At 41.4% G+C, this 21,496-nt stretch overlaps 4 protein-coding genes across 5 annotated transcripts in view; 2 read left to right on the forward strand and 2 right to left on the reverse strand.

Annotated features, from left to right (window-relative positions):
* LOC311012013 (noelin-3-like) overlaps positions 1 to 21,496 on the reverse strand; it is a 124,626-nt gene that overhangs the window by 16,510 nt on the left and 86,620 nt on the right. The gene's annotated exons all lie outside the window — the stretch shown is intronic.
* ly97.3 (lymphocyte antigen 97, tandem duplicate 3) lies at positions 443 to 1,408 on the reverse strand. Its single transcript, XM_084007094.1, has 3 exons — positions 1,340 to 1,408; positions 878 to 1,000; positions 443 to 570 (listed from the first exon to the last, which is right to left on the reverse strand). The coding sequence occupies exons 1-3, from the start codon at positions 1,386 to 1,388 to the stop codon at positions 458 to 460; spliced, it is 285 nt and encodes a 94-aa protein (XP_083863220.1). The 5' UTR covers positions 1,389 to 1,408; the 3' UTR covers positions 443 to 457.
* On the forward strand, positions 3,291 to 5,100 carry LOC311011891 (gamma-crystallin N-A-like; the record flags this gene model as incomplete). Its single annotated transcript, XM_084007083.1, has 4 exons — positions 3,291 to 3,311; positions 3,505 to 3,753; positions 4,176 to 4,321; positions 4,805 to 5,100. The coding sequence occupies 4 exons, from the start codon at positions 3,291 to 3,293 to the stop codon at positions 4,938 to 4,940; spliced, it is 552 nt and encodes a 183-aa protein (XP_083863209.1). The 3' UTR covers positions 4,941 to 5,100.
* LOC311011860 (activin receptor type-2B-like) lies at positions 7,533 to 20,360 on the forward strand. 2 transcript variants are annotated; one of them, XM_084007036.1, is made up of 11 exons: positions 7,533 to 8,019; positions 10,033 to 10,240; positions 12,196 to 12,311; positions 12,813 to 12,964; positions 13,145 to 13,288; positions 13,952 to 14,095; positions 14,908 to 15,056; positions 15,195 to 15,309; positions 16,286 to 16,424; positions 16,664 to 16,788; positions 17,087 to 20,360. In XM_084007036.1, the coding sequence occupies exons 1-11, from the start codon at positions 7,968 to 7,970 to the stop codon at positions 17,279 to 17,281; spliced, it is 1,539 nt and encodes a 512-aa protein (XP_083863162.1). In that variant the 5' UTR covers positions 7,533 to 7,967; the 3' UTR covers positions 17,282 to 20,360. The 2 variants fall into 2 exon arrangements, with proteins under 2 accessions (XP_083863162.1, XP_083863161.1); XM_084007035.1 differs by having other exon boundaries at positions 7,535 to 8,019; positions 16,286 to 16,436; positions 16,670 to 16,788.

Raw genomic sequence — 21,496 nt, forward strand, 5'->3', positions numbered from 1 at the left:
GCAATTTTTTTGTCTCTGCGATTCTCACTGGTTTGTAATTAATTAATTAGAAAAGGAAAACAGAAACTGTCTGTTTTTTTCTCTCCCTGTCAATCAAATCTGGTGGAACTGCACCCTCACAGGAGAAGCAGATTAGCAGAGTATTTCTCTTAATAAATGATAAATGATACCTGGAGGATGTTAATTTAAACGTTTAGGTCAAATGGGTCATGAATTTTCTAAGCAATAAAGGAATAAGGTCAAAGGTCTAAAATGCTTTCTTCATTCTGCTAGATGTCGAACAGCATATGAGTGAAGCATGAATCCTCTATAACTGCTGCTTGTGTATGAGGATGATTTACAGAAGAAAAGAAAACTCCTCAAGACTCGGAGACATAATGAGAACGGGCAAGTGTTCTTTGTCAATCATTGTTTTATTGTCAAGGGAAAGGATTGAAGTGATCTTCTAAAAAATTATTCACACATCGAAGGTGTTGCACATGTCCTCTGTACAGCACTTAATATCTATGTAGGAGTTCATCTTCAGCATCTCGCAGTCCGACAGGGCCATGCATTTCTGATAACTGCCATCTAAGAAAGGGGGAAAAAAGGAAAACGTTTTGAGAAAAGGGATTTACATCACTGTCATAGAGCCAATGTAAAGTATTTCCACACATTTATGGGATGCATAGACATCTGACAAGCTGTTTTAGCTATATTACATGCATACTGGATTTCATGAGTTTCTCTCTTAATGCATTTTTTTCACAATTTCAAACAACATGGTATGTATGTTTTTATTCAGGTAACTTCTCCTTTAACTTGACTATGATTTACAGCGAAGATAATATTCCTATTTTAGTGTAGCAGTATTGTTTGAGTATGTTGAGAAACTCACGTGGTGCTCTGAGGAATCTGGCAGCAGCACAGGCATCCTTTTCTGGTTTGCAGGTCTCCGCGGTGAGCTCACAGGTTCCTCCAGCCCTTCTGGGGACACACTGGTGGCAGTTCAGGGTCTCACCTGAAAAAAAGCAATAATTCAGTCATTGTTTTTTCTCTCTCTGCTTTGATTACACCCTGTTATAATATCGCTGATGTTCCTCTCCAGGCAGAATAGCAAGTTATTAGCGAGACGTAATCTGCTCAGACGTTAGAAGCCACAAAGGACGATATTGTGCTCTCAGTCAATTGCTTTAATTACTTTGATATGACTCTGAAAAGCATGCCTTTGAGTGTGTGACAGCTCTGCTGACACTGTGTTCCTGTGCAATAAAAGGCGAAAAACAGAAGGCAGACGTCCCCCGTCGTGCGGCAGCAGAGGTTTGTGTTTATTCAGTGGAGAATAAGTGACATGACTCACCGGTTGCAAGCAGCAGGGCGACAGTTAGAGCCAAGACCAACGACTTCATTGTTCTGTTCAATGCTGCAGCCTGTGGGAGATAAACGCACAGATTTGATTATACCATATCATATGTACAATACATGCGGGTTTCATGGCATGTCTCTTTGAAAAGGACAGAAATATTCAGTTAGAGGTGGTTGTATATGAAATAGAAAAGATATATAGTATACATAATCAAATGTCTGTGTATATGTATATATGTATATCTATATATATATATATATATATATATATATATATATATATATACACACACACACACACACACACACACACACACACACACACACACACACACACACACACTATTGAATTGCTATTGTTAAATCTACAAATTAAGATCACTCAAATCAGTTGTACATGTACATACCTTACAGATTCGTCTGTCTCGGGTTTCTGCCTGTTACTGGGATGGATTTTTCCACTTTCCCCTGGTTTTATACCCGTTCTTCCTTTGTCCCGCCGTGGTAACCTCATATAAAGTTGTGTATCTCTGCTAAGTCTATATGCTTAGCACCTCGCTCACCCTGAGTACACTGTGCTCAGGGGTTACAGTTTCCCAACGGCCGGGGGTTTTGTGCATTACGCAAAGAGCTGTCCACCCTTTGCCCACGGTTGTACATAATGGATGAGGCTTTTGCAAATATTAATGTATGCATTTGTCACAGACTCAGATAAAGATTTATATTAGCTGGATTTAAACCTTAAGAGGACAAGAGGATAATGAGTGAAAGGTACAGTATGTTTGCTATAGGTGGATTATGTCTGACCTATATGAGGTGTAACACCTTTAGCTCAGTGCTCTTTTACTAACCTCCGCTGCAGACTCATGAATTGACTGTATACACAGTCGGAATTGAATTGAACTAGCTCAAGGACTGGAATCTCTCTCTCTCTCTCACTCTCCCTCTCTCCCTTTCTCTCATAAAGTAAATTCATTTAACTATTACAGAGATTCCGCACAAAAACGATTTCCCCGGTGCCGAAGAAAAGGTACCTCCATTAAATTGGACTTAAGTCCGATTCTGTGTGATCTTCAAATCTACAGACGCTTGACAAATGTTTTACATTACTTATGGCTTTGATTGACTGCTTTCAATTGAATGCCAAAGCTTGTTACATTTTCTAATCTCCAAAAAGCCACTCAAGTGCAATAAATCATTTCAAACGGTGAGTTTTATCTCCACTCTGTGCCACTGTAGATATATATATATATATATATATATATATAGAGAGAGAGAGGGGGGGGGTCATATTAAGAACAGGTTTCTATCTGTTTTGTATCCTGCTCCACCTGCCTCAGCTTAAAACTGGTGGTCTTTGATGTTTGCAATTGATGGAAATGTTCATGAGTTAAGGTCTAAGTAGATCCATGGGATCCAGTCTGGATCAGCAACAGAGGTGCTTTGGAAAATGACACCTGGGCAGCTCTGCCCCCCCCCTGTCCCGACTGGGACCACACCTTGTTGTTGTTTCCTGGTTACTCGTCCAACGTGTCAGAGATGTCTTGTTTGCACTGATACGTGTCCTTTAACCTCTATTTTAACTTCTCATTCTCTGTTTGTCCCCCTCCTCGCCTCCTTGCCTCCCCTTGTCTGGACTCCACCTAAATATTATTCGGCAAGCCCAACAACATCACAGTGCCACATCACTCCCAAAGCCCAATCATAGCAAAATCCCTCTCACGCTTTTGTTTCGCCCCCCCTCGAGCCAAACTCCAATATCAGCACTGGGCACATGTAAGGGAAACTGTCCATGTGGCAAAATGTCTAAACCCCCCATTGTTGTGCTTTTGTTGCTCCCGCCTCGCGATACCGCCGCGCTCTCTGTCGGCCATATATATCTGGGTGGCCAAATTTTTCCACTCTTAGACTCTGTGTGACTAGTGTGGAACAGCTAACAGTGGAAAATGTCTCAGTACTCAGGAAAGGTGAGTACCACAACAAGGGGATGCAGCCGAGCCTTCCCAAACTTAATCGTGTGAATCACAAACAGATTTCAACCTTTGACAGTGTTGAGTGGCACTTTTTTTGTTTTGCAAGATATCTTTCTGACTGTTTGCAGCACTTTCCATACAAGTATCTGTTAGGAAGAAACATATTTATATCTTCAAAAAAAAACAGATCGTGTTCTATGAGGGAAAATGCTTCACTGGGAGGAAACTAGAGATCTGCAGTGACTGCGACAACTTCCAGGACCGTGGCTTCATGAACAGGGTCAACTCTGTCCGCGTGGAGAGCGGGGCCTACATCTGCTTTGACCACCCAGACTTCAAGGGCCAACAGTACATTCTGGAGCACGGAGAGTACCCCGAATTCCAGCGCTGGAATGCCCATAACGATCACATGGGCTCCTGCAGGCCAATCAGGATGGTAAGAGGGAGAAGTGTGTGAGAGAGGGAGAGATACCCCAGGGACGGACAAATATTTGGTTGTTAAAAAAAAGAGAAAAAGAGCCTGGCAGACTGGCATATGTTCGGCTTCATTTGTCTTCATCTGTTTTTGAGATAAATCAGAATCTTTTTTGATATCTCTGAGTATGTCTTTGAATGAGTCTCGCGCTGCATGCTAACAGCTTCTAGGTTTTTTTCACATCACCTATTGGCGTCATCAGCTGAAAGAAAATCACTAAGTGCACTTGAGACACACTGCGTCGACCGTGGGCTATACATATCATCTTCTATCAAGATTGAACCCTTAGCCACACAATAGGAAGGTGAAGGCATTGCTCCCTTTTGAAATGAGCAAAAGGGAGAATGTGCTTGCAATATTATGATGCCATTTATCCTCCCCAGCATGGAGAGCACTACAGGATGGAGCTGTTCGAAGGAGACAACTTCTCAGGCCAGTGCGTGGAGCTGTGCGACGACTGCCCGTTCCTGCAGGCACGAGGCCTGACCAAGAGCTGCGTCAACTCCCTCAAGGTCTATGGAGACGGAGCGTACGTATCTCTGCTAAGGGCACATGTTGGAGAATGATGTCCTTTACTGTACTTCATCCATGGAAGTTGAAGTTGAACTGTGTTCTGAGTTCATCCACCGTGTGTTTTTTTATTCATATTGTGAGGAGAGAGAGAGAGAGAGAGATAACATGCATCCACTTGTTGTGTATTCCTTATTGCTTTTATCAAGGTCTTGGCATGGATATCCATATTTAAGATCATAGCCATCATCACAATAGGAATGGAAATGAATAATAAGAGTAACTGGGAACTTGGATTTGTATTAAATTGTATTTATTACATGTACGTCTTTAATGCTTTTAGAGAGAAAATGTGGCTGTCTCACAGCATGGAACATAAATTAAAGCTTACATTATTTGCACAGCTAGATACCGATAGAGGTGTGTGCAACCTCATGCCAATAGAATACAATCAGACGTATATATTCTGTCCCCTGATAACACGTTTATTTTCATTCAACAGCTGGGTGCTGTACGAGGAGCCCAACTACCGCGGCCGCATGTACATTGTGCAGAGAGGAAACTACTGCACCCACATGGAGTGGCAGGCAGAGAACCCTAACATCCAGTCTGTTCGCAGGGTGGCAAACTACTTCTAAACCATCTCACACCGTCACAGGCAATGTGCCAGCGGGGATGAGATCATCCACTGAGGAAAAACACACCACACTGTCAAGTAATCTCACGCTGTGGGGCTGTAAAATAATAAAAGATGAAGAACATGTTTGACATTGCTTGTTGTTTTATTTTTGTACCAAATTATTCAAAGGCTGAAATAAAGGTAGTGATCCTACAATATCTTCAGTCTTATTTATTTATTTTTCTTTTATCTCGCTCAGTGTGGGAGTCTTAAATTAACCACCACGCTGCACTGTAGAAATGGCTGCAGGCTATGATTCAGGTAATTGCTCCCTCTTAAATGCGTTAACTACGAAACCTTTTTCCTTTTACTCTGAATATCTCTGGACACACATTCATTAACGGGTCCACTGGCATTTTATGGTGTTAATAGTGAAAATAAAAAAAGGAAAAAATGCTAGAAATAAAAGTTACATAGACAGAAGGAAGCAGTCACTCAGACGTCATACGGCAGTCGGCAGTAACAACAGAAGCTGCATGTCCTCCCTACATATGCAGTGTATAAATCAAGAGTGGAAGGGAGATATTGTACAGGTTGAAGCGCTATCTGCACCTGCCCTGGGGAGCTCTGCTACCACCTAGTGTCATTTATCTATTTTACTGTGAAGTCATGACGCTCACCTCAGGGTTTTTTTTTTTTTTTTTTTTTTTTTCAAAGTGAAACACAATGGGGATTTTTCAACAGCAGTGACACAAACACACCGGAAATATCTGGATTCCTCATGAACGTTGAACAGAAATGCAAATTCTGTATAATGCATTGATCACTATATCCTTCTATTCAGGATTCATCCAACCGGAATTCAGTGTGTCCAACACATTTTTCATGACATTAGGGCACACGACATGTATTTATGATAGGTACAATGCTGTATATGTGACACACTGACGTTCACCACACAGTGGTTTTGTTTTTCCAAATGCACCACTGCACCATTTCCCCCTCCACGCTCCCATTCTTTTAGAAGTGTCACACCGTGGTCGTGTCCGGTGTACCTGTAATGAGCATGTATGTGCTTTCTCTTTTCCAACTGCCATGACAACCGGACACCTATCTTTACAATGTTTCCCTCTTGGCCTCTATCAAGTTACAGGGTCAATACTGGAGAGTTTAATGAGGAAATGCTTTGTCTTGAGTTACACTCGGTGGCACTAGTTTAAGGGTGATTACTTAGGACTAACCTTATTCCGGAGCCATTTGCTGCATGAATTGTCTGGGTGTCACTAACATGTCATTAGTCTGGATGTCTGGATGGGAGACGTAATGCTATTTTAACAATGTCCTTGCTGGTTTTCTATGGTCATGGGATTACTTTTTTTTACACAGAGGATTTCCATTTTGAATGCTTAAACGCTATACAAAGCAAACTATATGCAGTGATATTGTGTTGTTATTATTTCATTAATAAGCCGTGATTATCTGCTCAGTTGGGAGATCACATAAACGAAGCATACCTTGACCCTTAACCTTATTGAGGGAAACTATTTCTAAAAGTGATTATCTGTTGGCCGGGAGACTTGGTGAGTGGGCAGGCACATCTTTTTTCTTTTTAAATGTCATGTCACAGTTCATTTAGTAATTATAAAAAGAAATGCTATCAAAATGATATCTTGCTTTGGAATTGAGTCACATTAATTTAGCACATTTGCTGTTTTTGTGATTTAAAAAAAATGCACAATTCATCATGAGCCATGGTTTGGCTCTGTTTCCGTTTTGCTGTGTGAGGTATTTTATATTTAATGCTGTCTGGCGGCGAAACGAGTAATTAGAACTAATACATTGTAAATAGCATTTATTGTATCCGGTTACTCCAAATTAGGTCAGCTATTAATAGCACTGCTACTAATGCATAAAAGATCATTCAGATAGAAATTTTAAGAATATTATTATACTATGTGTGAGATTGAAAGATATATACATACATATACTGTATATATGCACATTTCGTACGAGTTTATACATGCATATTTATATTATTTTTATTTGAATTTGTTTAACGTGTTGATGTGGTCCACATAAAATGAAAACATATACAGTGTTAACATGGTTCCTCAGTTCATTGTTAATATCTGGTGTTGTTTCGCAGTTCAAATATGACGATATCTGAATGGTGCATTGTTGAAGAAGCTAAAACACACTGCACTACCATCTACGTGTAGCCTAACCGGTACGAGCATTAAGCATTACCCGAGAATGTAATGTAAACCCCGGGCTAAATAATAAGAACCGAAAAGTGGACTCTAAAATACCAACTGTGACCACGGAAAGTGCAAGTGTTACTATCAGCTGGACCCGGGACAAACACAACCGTGCAAAAGCACACACGTTTCCACAAAAGAACGCCTCGCATTCCTCCCGCTGGGGCTATATCTATTTTTTCTCTTTTTTTTAACGGCTTTTAAAACTGTGAAAATGATCGAGGCGAGCCGAGGACCGAGTCATTTCAGGCGTGTATCTACGGTGTCGCGTTAAGGTCACACGCTGGCTGCCTGAATTCCCCTCTTTGTGTTTACACATCCGGGTTTCCTTGTTTGCAGCCCATTCCCCCATTTAGAAGCCATTTTGGACACAGATCAGTAACATGCATGTAAACCCCGACCGACCTCCCGATGCAGCGGTGCTACTATTCAAGTGAATAACCTCGAAAAGAGCGCTCGGCGGACGCCCCGGACCGTTGGACGGCTTCACGTTCGGCTTTTGGACCCACTTCCGACGCGAAACGCTGCACCTATTACCGGACTAACAGTCTGGCGGCCAGTTAATCGCTCCTATCTTTTCTTGCAACATTGTTGCAGCGTCGCGGCTATTGACACGCGCTGTGGTGGCGGAGGAGGAGGAGGAGGTGGTGGTGGTGGTTAGGCTGCTGGAGGGACCGGGAGGCCTGTGGTCATTTTCTTTGATCCTGGACTGATGTTTCGGACAACCTGAGTTTTAATGTTCGCTACGGACCGCGGGGGAAATAGCTGTCCTGTATTTAAAACGGAACATGTCTTTTTCATGGCTGACTTGTTCACTTCTTCTGGGAACTTTATGCGCAGGTGAGCTGCTATTGTTGGGTTTTTCTGAATTTGCAACAGTTTTTTTTTTGTCTTTTCTTTCTCCCGAGGCGGACACATTTTACGCGTGTGTGTGTAATTGCGTTTGAAATCCCGCGAGCGAGTTTTAGGTGTGTTCCTTGTTAACTTTGTTGGTGGTGGCTACTATCGGTCACTCTCGCATTTATTTCACACACACTGGGGAGAATTTAAGCAACACCGTGACTTTTTATGGTTTAAAAATGAACTAAACGGCTTCGAGTGCGTTATATTATGCTGGGAAATGCCCCCCACTCCAAAAAAACACGTATCCCTATTTAAAACTGTTGCGTCCCCTTCGCCTTTCTCGAACGGTGGCAGGAATAGAAGGCAGCAGCTGCATCAACATCCTGAAACCTTATAGTCCACATCTCAGGTCTGCGCTCTTGTTTGTGGTCACAGCCCCGAACAAGATCCTTTGAAAACGCACTTTATCTGAGGGGAAAAAAGGAGGTTTCAATAAATCAACGTGCGTTTTAATTTGTCGAGACAGCAGCTGTTGTGTGAATCGGGGCTCTTTACCCTGAATTGAGGTTACTGTTACTCTGGAGCCTGCGACTCTCTACCACGTGAAATTGAGCATGATGGTTGTTTTTCTTTTGTTTGGGCGTTTTTTTTCTCCCTCGCCAGCGTTTGCAACTCATGTGAGTTTTTTTTTTAAATGCGTCCCAAACACGTTTGCCTTTGTCCCCTAGCTAGGCATTCCCTGTGGTTGTTTTGAAAACAAAACCCACTTTTTCCCACCCCCACCCCATCACTTTTTTTTTTAAATGTAGTTTTCCACAACCGTGATGAACATTATATCGGGGCACAGCTGTCTCTTGTGTGCCAAACGGCGCTGTGACTAATGCCTTTATGGTTTATAGATTAGGGCTCGGGAGTGTATTGTAAGCGGCTTCTCCAGAATTCATGTTGTTGTGGTGTAAGCCTCGGTAAGTGACAGAGGGGAGGGGGGTTGGGGAATGATCTTGTAGTAAAAGTCCTCCCGGATCATGTGATCATAGATATCAGAAATGCCATCTCGGTTCAATGGAGCATCACTGCTATATGTGTGTGTGTGTATCTGTCCTTACTGCCTCCCTTTCCTTCCATTCTTAATAATGAGCATGATGTTTGGTCACTGCTTGCATCCCTATATGCTATAATGAAATCCATTGTATGCAGCCGGACAGCTACATTTATGTGTAAGTGGATGCGTGCCTGTTTGTGTGTGTGTGTGTGTGTGTGTGTAATGGTTTGGTGGGGGTAACGCTGGGGGATGGGCAGCCTCCTATAGGCAGGGATTTAAAGAGACATGCACTATTTTTTTTTCTGTGAACAAAGATAAGGCACGATCGTCCGAGCAACACTGTGAATGACATGTACAGGGTATTGCTTCAGTCCTCATAAAAAAAAAACGTGCCTTGCATGTGTCCAACAGTCATTTTCCCAAAGAGGGAGAATAAAAACCCTTTTCAATTAGCGACTGTGTAACAGCAGGAGACTGACAGCTATTGTTATATCTCAGGCTTGGTTAGGGGAACTATTTCCTGCTAAATGACAGTAAACGCCCTTAAAGAAGAAGGTCTTATCTGTCTTTCCAGATGTGTCACACTCTGGCAGGATACAAGAGTCCTTATCTAAAGAAGTAGCATCCCAGTGTGTGTGGTGTGTTTCTATATCACAGTAGGGCATACCATTGTTTTCCTATAGCTAATTAAATTCTGTCATTTCCCCTCCTTTTTAGTTGTTACTTTCTCAAAAGATCTTTTAGTGAATGGGATTATGCTGAACAGCTATTCAGCAACAATTTCTGAGCCCAGAGGATCTCCCTTTTTACTACAGAGAGCTCCCAAACCCTGGCCGCGTGCCAGAGCGATGATCGAGTCTCTGCTCAGAGATTTCCTCGTGGCATCGAGCGGATCCTTCGCCCATGTGTCTGTTGATTGTCAATTCATTACGATGTGAGCTGACCGAGCCGCCTTCTGTCCATCTCAGGGTACAGTCTGGGCGAAGCAGAGACCCGCGAGTGCGTGTACTACAATGATAACTGGCGTACGGAGAGGACCAACCAGAGCGGCTTTGAGCGCTGCGAGGGGGAGAAGGACAAGCGACTGCACTGTTATGCCTCCTGGCTCAACTCCTCAGGGACCATCAAGCTGGTGAAGAAAGGCTGCTGGCTGGACGACTTCAACTGCTATGACAGGTCGGGTCACTGAGCGAGGTCATCGCCACCGTGCACTTACGTTCGTATTGTAGGCTGAAAGCCGGAGTGACTGGCAGCGAGTCCAACAGAAATACCTGCCTCAGTACACACATGTAGTTAAATACATATATTATTTCTTTGACCTGGGACCATTTTCAGCCGCAGAAATGAAATGTCTAATGCTGAAACTATTTGTCAATGAGCTGGTCAACAGGAACAACAAATAGTGGTCGCTCTGCCCTCTGAAAAATGAGGATAAGCAAATTTTCTATTTTTAAAATATCCCTGTAAAGATTAATATACAGAGGTGTGTGTGCCTTTTAATTAGCAGGTCTTCATTCATGTGAATGGGGTGGACAAAATAACAGAAGCACCTCGGTATAATACAACAGCATACAAAAAACGATATTGTCCAAAATGATCATCGGATGAATCAACACCTTTTAAAACGGTTTCAACCAAAACTGAACATCATTACCTTCATAAAGGTAGGATTTAACAGGAAGGACTGTTGTTGTATTAGACTGCAGGTTACACAAGTTGGCAAACAAAGACAGACACCTCCACAGATACTGTACATGGACCCGCTGCACACAACACTAATATTGGAATGGTAAATTCCTGCATCCATTTCAATTTCTCACATTAATGTGTTCTCTTGGATCAGCGGTCCTAACACAGCAGATAATCAATTTAAAATGATGTGAAACGGAGAAGCAGAATGTATACACATTTAAGAATAATTAAAGAATCTGATATCAGCTAATGTTAAGCAGTTTTACTTGAAAATAATAAACAATTATTGTATCCAAGCTCTCACGTAATTATGTCAATCAAGTAATCAATAGACAACATGTAAAAAAAACCCCACAGAATATACAGCACGGCATGTCACGATGTCACGATAGTAAGATTGTTAGGCCAGCCAAACAGATTTAGGTAGCTATTGTCAAAATGAAATTTCCCATCTTTATATAGAACCAGACTATTAGATGGGAGGAAGTGATTTCCACAAGTAGGAATTAATGTTTGGCAAATGCTCTGCAACCAGCAGAGCTCACAATCACTCTCTCCGGGAGGAACCAGATCGTCTGCATCTGGATATCGACGGTGCAGAGTACAGCTCAGTGTCCACAGCCTGATGGTGGCAGATAGATACGGTGGCACTGGGCCACTCAGGATTTTGTAAGTCAAGAGGAGAATTTTAAACTAGCTTTATCAGCAGCCGGATGCAGAGCCGTGTGGCATGATCAAACTTTTTAGTCTTCAAAATGCTGCGGCTTGAATATTAAACAAGCCGGAGACCTCTGATGGCTCATGAAGACGAGCTAGAACTCTAATAATCTGCCCCAGATGAGACATCTGTGTTTATAAAGAATTAATCATTAGCCGCCAATAAAATGGCAGGGTTTTTTTTTTTATCTTGCTGTGTGTTTTGTCCTTTTCTATTCCTTTCAGCTTATTAAAGGTAGTTACAAGATGACCTGACCTGAAGTTTACTTTGAGAATGCCAGGATAATTATGAGTGCTCTTATGAGTGACACATTTGCGTTGATCAGCATGGGATATTTCATACCTAAAGCAGTATTAAGGAATGGAATTTGGTCAATTCGTATGCTTATAGACGTAGTTACACATTTGTTGACGGTTTCAGGGGAAGAAGCTTCAGCCTGGAGCGCTGTTGGCAGTAAGAGTATAATTATAAAGGGAACTTAACGACACCTGAAAACCATTCTGATCACTTTTAAATGCATTATCTCAGAGGGAGATTTGTTTTCACAGGCAGTCCAACACAGAAACATGCACTTATATACACATAGCTACATACATACAGACAGCACACCAAATCTCTATGTCTGCATTCACAGGCGGCTCCCAAACATGGCCGAGTGCCAGCTAAGAGAGGTTTCTTTAATAATGTAAATAATGTGGATGTGTCATTTCCCTTTTTTTAGGCAAGAGTGTGTCTCCATGGAGGAAAACCCTCAGGTCTTCTTCTGCTGTTGTGAGGGCAACTACTGCAATGAACGATTCACCCACCTTCCTGACATGATCGGCAGTGGCAACCGAGGTGAGTGGCAAATGCACCTCACATAGAGCACAAGCAAAAACTAGGTTTTTGCTTTACCCCTCTGATTAGTGGGAGTCGAGCTCAGCTCCTTGCATCTTGTAGTAAAAAAATATGTATATCACACGGATGCATGTTAGTGGTTTTCCCTTTTAAATGATGCTAAAGGATGCCTTGTTGTAAGAAATCTAGTCATTTACCTTCTTGACATTTTAGTTTGTTTAAAATGCCATATCAACATATTAGACTCAAAACTATAATAACCTTTTATTAGCATAGTCCCAATACGGATTTTCAGCTGACTAGAAGGACAGACAAAGTTGAATTTAAATGCACTGTGTTTTTACAGACCGTATAGTGACCCAGTCAGTAACGGTCCTCGCCGGCCAATTTAGATAAAGTGTTGCGGACTGTCACATCCGGCGAGGGGCGCACGTAATGCGGCTTACAACCTACAGTGTCACAAAGCCGACACACTGTAATTATTCTGTTCCTCCGTGACAGTGAAAATCCGGCCTCCACCCCGGGTGCCATCCCTGCTCAACGTGCTGGTGTACTCGCTGCTGCCTCTCTGCGTGCTGTCCCTGGCCCTCGTTCTGGCTTTGTGGATGTACCGCCACCGCAAACCTCCTTACGGCCATGTGGACCTGAGCGAGGTGAGAGGCGTACCCACGTCGAACTGAGTTTAAAGTGATAGTCCTAATCAGTGTTTGTCTGCGGGTTTGTTTCTGTACTGCGTGTGTCTCCTGCTGCTCCCTAAAAGAGTGACATAGTCCTCTTCTGTAGTATTTCGGTTTAGCAGAAAAACAAACGCCTTTTCCTCGTCTGTTCTACAGGATCCTGGACCAGCTCCTCCATCGCCCTTGGTGGGTCTGAAACCACTACAGCTGCTGGAAATCAAAGCTAGGGGGCGCTTTGGTTGCGTTTGGAAGGCCCAGTTGATGAGCGAATACGTTGCTGTAAAGATCTTCCCAGTTCAGGTATGTCGATTAATTCAAGGCATTTGTCTATGATTTTATATTGCATAATGCTGCTTTGTCACTCCGGTTTGTGCCTCTCGTGTGTTAACATTATATTTAATTATTCATCACGAATTGTCATAGCACCAAGCATCTGATTTTTCTTTCCACTGAGACTCCTGACTGTCTCAGTGAGTAAATATACCGCCTGTTGCAATATATATAAAACATATGTTTAACCAAGGAGGAGCTACTCAGGGAAACAGGATAAAAAAATATCATGCAGTATTTATTCATTAGAAGAGCCTATTATTACATTAACATTTATCTAGCAATTTCACTACATTTTTGCAGTAGTTTGCATATTTGTGAATCAAGTGATTCAAGTAGATACGGTTATATGAACCATTCTGGGCCATAAAAGAAAAGGAATGAGTTTTAATCAGGCAGCCACGCACCGTTCACCCTTGTTTAGTGCCTGCATGAGCAAAAGGGTGGGCATTACTTTTTAAAAAACATTAGTTTGGTTTATGTATGTCCTTTGAGAGGCCACTCCTTAGAGCCCTGACTTGAATGTGATGTTAATACGTGAGACGCACAAACTGGGGCTCCGGTAGGACCCATAATTATGTGCTCGTATAAATCAAGAACATAACACTTATGGGCTTATGTGTGTTCGTAAAGGACAAGCAGTCTTGGCAAAACGAGAGGGACATATTCCTGACTCCGGGGATGCGGCACGAAAACCTCTTACGTTACATCGCTTCAGAGAAGCACGGCACCAACCTGGAGACGGAGCTGTGGCTTATCACAGAGTTCCATGAGAGGGTGAGTGCACATCTTCCTATATATATATACACCCACTGACAGCACATTCATGGTGAGGTGTATAGGCTTCCATGTTTACTAGAAGCCCTGGACATTTTCCAATATTTGCACAGGACTGTTTGACAACAAAAGAGCATCACAGCTTTTATTAAAGTGGATTTATTACTTATGGCAGGTCTGCACTCTCCAGTATACCTTAAAGTGCCAGAATTGTGTTCCTTGGATTTATACAGTATATGTTTTAAGCATGTAGTGTGAAAAGAATACAGACAATTAAGTTAAATAAATGTAGTATAAAAATGACAGTAAAAACTGGTGTGAACCTGAAATAACACTGTATGATTAAACACCTTGAGGCTACCAGAATATCTTCTTCATTGGTCTCCTCAAAAATGGTATTAATACATCAAAACAGGATTAGACTATAATTACCATAGCCACAGATGTAGCATTACATTTGTGTAATGACATTCATGGCTTGTCCTCGAAGCACCTTCTATTCATGGCGGTGGCATAAAAACATTTTGTTCCAGTAATTGTCTCAATGCCATCTTTCATTTGTCATCGGTGTTGTTTAATGTTTCCATATATGTCAGTTATTTTAAATATATTTTAAGCTAAATTGTGTGATTTAGAAGCCTCTGGCTTTGACGACAACATTGAGCTGGCAAATGAAAATAAACACCAGACCAAAATCAGTCTATTCCAGGGTTGTGGTTGGCAACTCCTTAGACAGTAACGGTAGATTTTCTCAGAAATGGATAAATAGTTATTAATGATTGTTCCTGTGTGTGTGGTGTGTGTGTGTTCAGGGCTCATTGACGGACCACCTGAAGGGTAACAATGTGACCTGGGGTGAGCTGTGTCACATAGCAGAGACCATGTCCCGCGGCTTGGCGTACCTCCATGAGGACATTCCCAGCTACAAGGGAGAGGGCCCCAAACCCACCATTGCACACAGGTAGAGACAAACTGTTCCTGAAACCTGACTTTATTTGATTTTAGTACTGCCATCTTCTGGTTGTGCGTGATTCAAGTCATTTTGCATCTCTAGAATCACAGCATTTTTAATGAATTTGTCCTGAAATTCAATTCCCAGGGACTTCAAGAGTAAGAATGTGATGGTACGACATGATCTGACTGCAGTCATTGGAGACTTCGGGCTCGCTGTACGATTTGAACCAGGAAAACCTCCAGGAGACACTCATGGCCAGGTATCATTTCACTACTGGTTTTTATTTCCACATCTGCACTCTGTTGTTCACATAGGCTTTATACGGTCGCTGCAATGTACAGGTTTTCTCATACATATTAAACAGATTCCCTAATAAGTATTGAAAAGTTCATATTTATATAGTCAGTAACTGTGTTACTGATGTTAATTACCTACTTGGATTAAAATATTAAAAGTCAGTGTTTTTAAAACGAGTAAGAATACAGCACATAGAGGCTGTTTCCTGTAGTCCTGTTTGACATTGAGACACATTGGTAATATTTCTTCATGTAGAAAAATTCTTCTGGTGTTTATTCTGGCTGCAGAATAACTTGATGAGTTTGAAGGTTGCTTTTAGTGGAGCCTGTTTAGCCAGCAGTGATGGGGGGTGGCCTGTAGACGGAGCATTCTCTCCACCTTGTATTTATGCACGTTCAAAGAAAAATTCAAATGAAATTAAACAGTTTGCCATTTGCTATATATGCCCTTTTATTCACATGAATACTTTCACATTTTCTTTTCTATGTTTGTCATATACAGAGGTGCAATGTCTCTATTTCAGCGTGAGACAAAACGACACAAGCACTTCTGCAAGCTGAGCGTGCAGTCATGCTTTTCAAGCAGTAAAAGAGGCAGTAAGAATAGACAAGAGAGAAAAGACCCGGAGTTGATGGTTGCAAAGTGCCCTAAATTAGATTCCTTTGGCACTTAGTGCTGTGTGTATGTGTGTTTCATAACCAGTAACTAGCATGCACCGGGACCATCATAATAGAGTGCGCTGTGGTTCCAATTGTAACTACCATATGCTACTGATTTGCCTTTTGGTTCAGATTATTTGGACTACGGTTAGTTAAGTCATTTAGCTCCGGGAATCCAGCGAAAGTCACCAAAGTGAGAAAAAATGCCACTGACTTTTTGTCTTTCAAAAAACCTGCTAGATGTTTATAACTGTATAGTTGAATCCTTTGTCCTGCCAGGTGGGTACGAGGCGTTACATGGCTCCAGAGGTGCTGGAGGGGGCCATCAACTTCCAGCGAGACTCTTTCCTGAGGATAGACATGTATGCGATGGGCTTGGTGCTGTGGGAGCTGGTGTCCCGCTGCACAGAGACAGACGGTGAGTCAAATGGTGCAGGAATGCTGCTTCACCCACAGGTGAAAGGTCATCGTGCTTCAGGCTGACCGAATAAACAAAAGGATTAGTTTTCGTTTTGCCTGGAATAGCCATCCGATCTGGGTTAAAAGGTGTAATGTGGGTAATTACTATAAATAGAGAGCAAGTTTGAGATAAAAAAAAAAAGATCCAAATGCAGCACTATTGACTTACCACCCTCTGCCCTTACTGCCCTGCTTAAGTTGGAGAGTACATGCTGCCGTTTGAGGATGAAATCGGCCAGCATCCCTCCCTGGAGGATCTGCAGGATGTGGTCGTGCACAAGAAGATGCGCCCAGCCATCAAGGACTGCTGGCTCAAACATCCTGTGAGTAATACTGGAAGAATGGTTCCTGCAATACCAGGATGTCATGCATCCTTTTTTCCCAGTGAATATAGCTTGATCGTTAGGTTTCTGTTGTTTCTGAAACTTTGTCACAACTTGTTTGAAGCACTACTTTACTCAGATGAGGACCTAACACTTGTTCTATTTTTAGCTGTTACTTTATCGGCAATGATACGTTGTGGTTTCTTTGTTTCCTTCTTTTGACAAATGTACTTATTGTAAGTCGCTTTGGACAAAAGCGTCTGCTAAATGACCTAAATGTAAATGTTTGTGGCTACAGGGTCTGAGCCAGATGTCCGAGACCATCGAAGAATGCTGGGACCACGACGCAGAGGCGCGATTGTCCGCCGGTTGCGTCGAGGAACGCATCGGCCAGATCGCCAGGACGATCAGCAGCACTACCTCGGACAGCCCCGTCTGCATTGTGACCTCTCTCACCAACGAGGACCTACCTCCCAAAGAGTCCAGCACCTGAAAGGGTGAAACCACCATCCTTCACCTAGCTCCTGACTTTTTCTTTCTCAAATCCAAACTCAGCGGATCTCCGTGAATATTTAAAAAAAACGTCAAAACAAAACAACAACTAGCAACTTTAATGCAGCTGCTATTTTCTGTTTTCCGTTTGAATGTTTTTGGTGTTAAAGTCGGATCTTACTAACACATCCATCTGCTGTAGATTTGAAGTAGTAATAAGTTATGCGATCGGCACATCTGATAACACCCATGTGTCAAACCTTAAAACGTCATCATTACCTCATGTATTTCTTTTGTGTTAGTCTATTTTTATTACCTCATAAGTCGTTATCTTGGTTGTTTTCCTGTCTTGGTCATGATCGTCTGTGGCCAAATGAAATGAACTTTTGCTCCAAACCTCGGACGATGCGCTGCACACCTCGGAGGAACCGTTTTGAGACTGTTAGACAAAATATATTCATCTTCCTCAGGGGTTGAAGCTTCTCGATTTTTTTTTTTTTTAAACTCGAGTGTGCTCCCTTATATTAAACCTGTGAATGCCTCAGAATGAAAAAAGATTTTTTTTTATTTTTAAATTGGAGCACAGCTGTTTCAAGGGAGGTGCTAAAATGGGAGCTGAGCAGTTTTATTGGACTCTTTGAAGATTTGGGACAAGTGTCTTGTCCCCCGGGGAACTACCTCTCAGGTATCCAGTAGGCTTCTTTGGAACATTTTCTCTAAGTTGAGAGCCAAGCTATCCAGCTAGCTATCATGGACATATTCCTGGATTTTATTTTGTTTTTTTTTAATTGTAGAAATTCAGAGTTACTCCTTCGCCAGTGCCAGGGGCATTGACGGATGCTGTCTGGAGTTGCAATGTTACACATTATTGATTTTGTGTGTGCGTGTGTGTGTGTGTGTGTGTGCGTGTGTGTGCGTGTGTGTGTGCGTGCGTGTGTGTGCGTGTGCGTGTGTGTGCGTGTGTGCGTGCGTGCGTGCGTGCGTGTGTGTGTGTGTGTAGAGCGTGTTTTTAACGTAAGAACCATGGACAGATAGTTGGGGTTATCCTTGCGCGGGCCATACTTGAGTAAGCAACATGTCTGTTTTTAATTTTCATGGGTGTTTTGTTCAGTAGACTCAGTCAGACACCAGTCCCCAGATACCTCAAGTCGCTGTACATCATGCAAGGAGAGCTCAAGTGGTTGCCTTTGTCTCAAATGCAATGCCATAGTTGAACCATAACATGAATACCATACATTGAATGTCCGTTATGCTGCTGTGACTATTCCAGGATACTCAAGGATTTGTAGATGTACATGTATTCTTTGTAAATATAACGCTAATTATATTATGTGAGGCTAATATTCTGTTTTTGTGTTTTTTGACTGGGTAAGCCCTCAGCTGCTTACTCACCCAGACTGACCTCAGATATTCTGACAAGTACCTCAGGCTTTTTATACATGTATATCAAGTTGTGTTATGTATTTTATTGTGTTTTAGTAGTTGGAGATATTTTATTGCCGGTTGGGCCTCTTTGTCTGTGGAGATTTTTTTTTTTTAATAGAGCCTGACTATTTGTCATGGTGTTAATGCTGTACAAACCTAAAAGAAGAGAGGCAGATTCTTGTAAATAGACCTGTACACACAGCTGCCGAACACTAATCTGTTTTTTAAAAATACAAAATCAGGGCATTATCATTTCACAGAAAACTGAAAGGGATTTCTCAGTTCCACTTCTGCTTATTTAAAGGTAATTTTGACAACTTGCCCTGTGATTTTTCTATATGTATGTGTGTGTGTGTATGTATGTGTATATATAGATACACACTCACACACCTTTTATTATTTTCATTTCTTTTCAAGAATGGTGGTTTTGTTACTGATGTCTATGATTAATGGTATCAGTTCCTCTGAATCAGAAGCTGTGTAGGTAGCACTTGCATTAGAAAGCTTAGTGTGTGTGTGTATATCATCAACAACGACAACAAAAAAATTCCCTGCTGGTTTGGTGCTGGCGGCTTTGTGATTGGCCACTTGCTAGAAATGCCAGTTTGAACAGTATTACCTCAATAATTAACCCGCTGATGTGATGTTCAGACCTGTCTGGTGATAGTTTAACCATGTTGGACAACACAAAGGCTCATCTGTTGTGCTTTGATTCGTGTTGTGGAAAGATGGTGATTTTAACAGTGGTCTGTGATGCTTGCTTCTGTGCAGTTTTGGGAAAGAACATGTTTGGGGTGGGGAAATCATCAACTCATACAGAATGTTTTCAGTGTTTGGAAACCATCAATGTGTCTATAAATACATGGTTGATTGATAATGCAGCCCCATTACGATTCATGTTAACAGTGGCATGTGCGTGGTCCAAGAGTCCAGCAATATTTATTATACAGCAATAGTCACTTGAATATCATAGTTAAACTCAGCTGTGACTTAGCAGTTTTCTTCTGCGGATAAATCCATCTCATCACACCTGGATCATGTTCTGGTGAGGACACATGATTATTTAAAAAAAAAAAAAAAAAAACTCCCGATAGAAGAGATGCTGTTGGTTGAATTTTTGTGTGCGAGCTGAACGTAACCCAGGTGCTTTCACGTATTGTGCCAGAAAAATGATGATCATGAAGGAAAATCTGCCGTGATCGTTGTATCCTCCAAATGCTGTCTTACACCCAGCTCTTCTGAACAGAAAAACCAGTTACCTCATGCAGTACCTCGTTAGTAACACTAACATGGAGTCAGTCTCATCTTCTCAACAAGAAAGAAAAAAAAAAAATCAATTATCGTGTATATATTAACCTGACAAATGTAAAGGGTTTCTTCCTTTTCATGTGTGAATCCTGTGAAAACAAAATTATTTTTTTTCTTTACAGTCAACATATTGTTCATTGCTCATAGTGTGAATGGATGCTTGACTGATTAGCGTGACCTATGTGAAGAGTGTGTGCGGTGCGTGCGTGTGGTGTATGTTGGTTGGCTTCACTAAAACAGTAAGAATGGTAACGTTATCTGTGAATTGAAATGCTTAGAAATATAAACTAGATGCGAATACATCCATCTTTTTGTATATTGAAATAAAGACAAACACTGATTAATCATGCAAATGGCATTCTTTGATTTTTGTCCAGTTCACATTGTTTTCACTGCATTTACATGCTTACATCACACACCACCTCAACCTAAACAATACAGTAATTAAACATTTTAAAGTTTTAATGCTTCTAAAAAGACATGAATTAGAGGCGTTACTGATTTACTTTGTAATGCAAAGCCTCTATAATGGCATCTTTTGTTTTTGTTCTCAATAACATGATGAATGTTTCCACTTCCAGGCTGTACAGTAGTGTTCCATGCTTAAATATGGACACTAGATGGCAGTAGTGGTGCCAGTAGTTTGGTCTAGTTAATTGTATTTGACTGGGACAAAACTGTAAACAGCAATGAGACTTTAGTCATTATTTTTCCCAGCCTAGACATGGAAACCTTAAAATCTATTTTAAGAAGTAGTCTAGCAGTATTTTCCACATAACACACACATAACAAATGTGCTTAACCTTTCATGACGAATTAGTAGTCTAGTGATGTTATTTTCTTGCTGTTGTGTCTGATATTATTGTTGGCAACACATCTCTTTAGCAAAATGTCACTACGTATGTTTTTCTTTCTTGCAGAAGAAGAACAGAACATGTATACTCCATCCATCCATAGTGTGTCCAGTTTAAATATACAGCTATTATACAAGTAACAAAGGCTGTTGAATGCATACAGTATATTAGTATGTATAAATATATACATCCATTCTTTCTTTCTTTCTTTCTTTCTTTCTTTCATTTATACCAGCAATATCATGTTTCATCTGATGTCTGTGCAGAAGTCCAACCATTATATTCAAATGTTTACCGTTTTTCAGCACATTCAGAGGTCGTCGAGAAATCCTATTGTAATTGACATGGTATGATGACATTATAACGTTTTTACCCGGGGAAGAAAAATACAATACGTATCCTGTCAAATTTAAGATTTATTTTAAATGTATATATTTTCATACATTTAAGATACATCCAATAAAAATCTCAAGCGAAACTATTACAGTTTGATAAATTGCCCAAACGTCCGCCCGCACCGGAAGGCATTACAACTCCATTCCGTTTAGAAGATCCTGCCAATCAAAACGCGTCGCTGCCGTCACGTGACGAACCGACTAGTAAATTAGGTTTGACTTGAGAGTTGCGGA

The sequence above is a fragment of the Eutrigla gurnardus genome, assembly GCF_963514095.1.
Source record: "Eutrigla gurnardus genome assembly, chromosome: 4".
NCBI classification, from domain to species: Eukaryota; Metazoa; Chordata; class Actinopteri; order Perciformes; family Triglidae; genus Eutrigla; species Eutrigla gurnardus.

Excerpts from the sequence above, each read along its gene's own strand:
- ly97.3 (XM_084007094.1), bottom strand. The coding sequence starts at position 1,388 with ATGAAGTCGTTGGTCTTGGCTCTAACTGTCGCCCTGCTGCTTGCAACC. Across the intron at positions 1,001-1,339 it reads CGCCCTGCTGCTTGCAACCG|GTGAGACCCTGAACTGCCAC; the intron begins GTGAGTCATGTC and ends GCTTTTTTTCAG. Across the intron at positions 571-877 it reads CAGATTCCTCAGAGCACCAC|ATGGCAGTTATCAGAAATGC; the intron begins GTGAGTTTCTCA and ends CCCCTTTCTTAG.
- LOC311011860 (XM_084007035.1), top strand. The coding sequence starts at position 7,968 with ATGTCTTTTTCATGGCTGACTTGTTCACTTCTTCTGGGAACTTTATGC. Across the intron at positions 13,289-13,951 it reads TAAAGATCTTCCCAGTTCAG|GACAAGCAGTCTTGGCAAAA; the intron begins GTATGTCGATTA and ends GTGTTCGTAAAG. Across the intron at positions 16,437-16,669 it reads GACAGACGGTGAGTCAAATG|AGTACATGCTGCCGTTTGAG; the intron begins GTGCAGGAATGC and ends CTTAAGTTGGAG.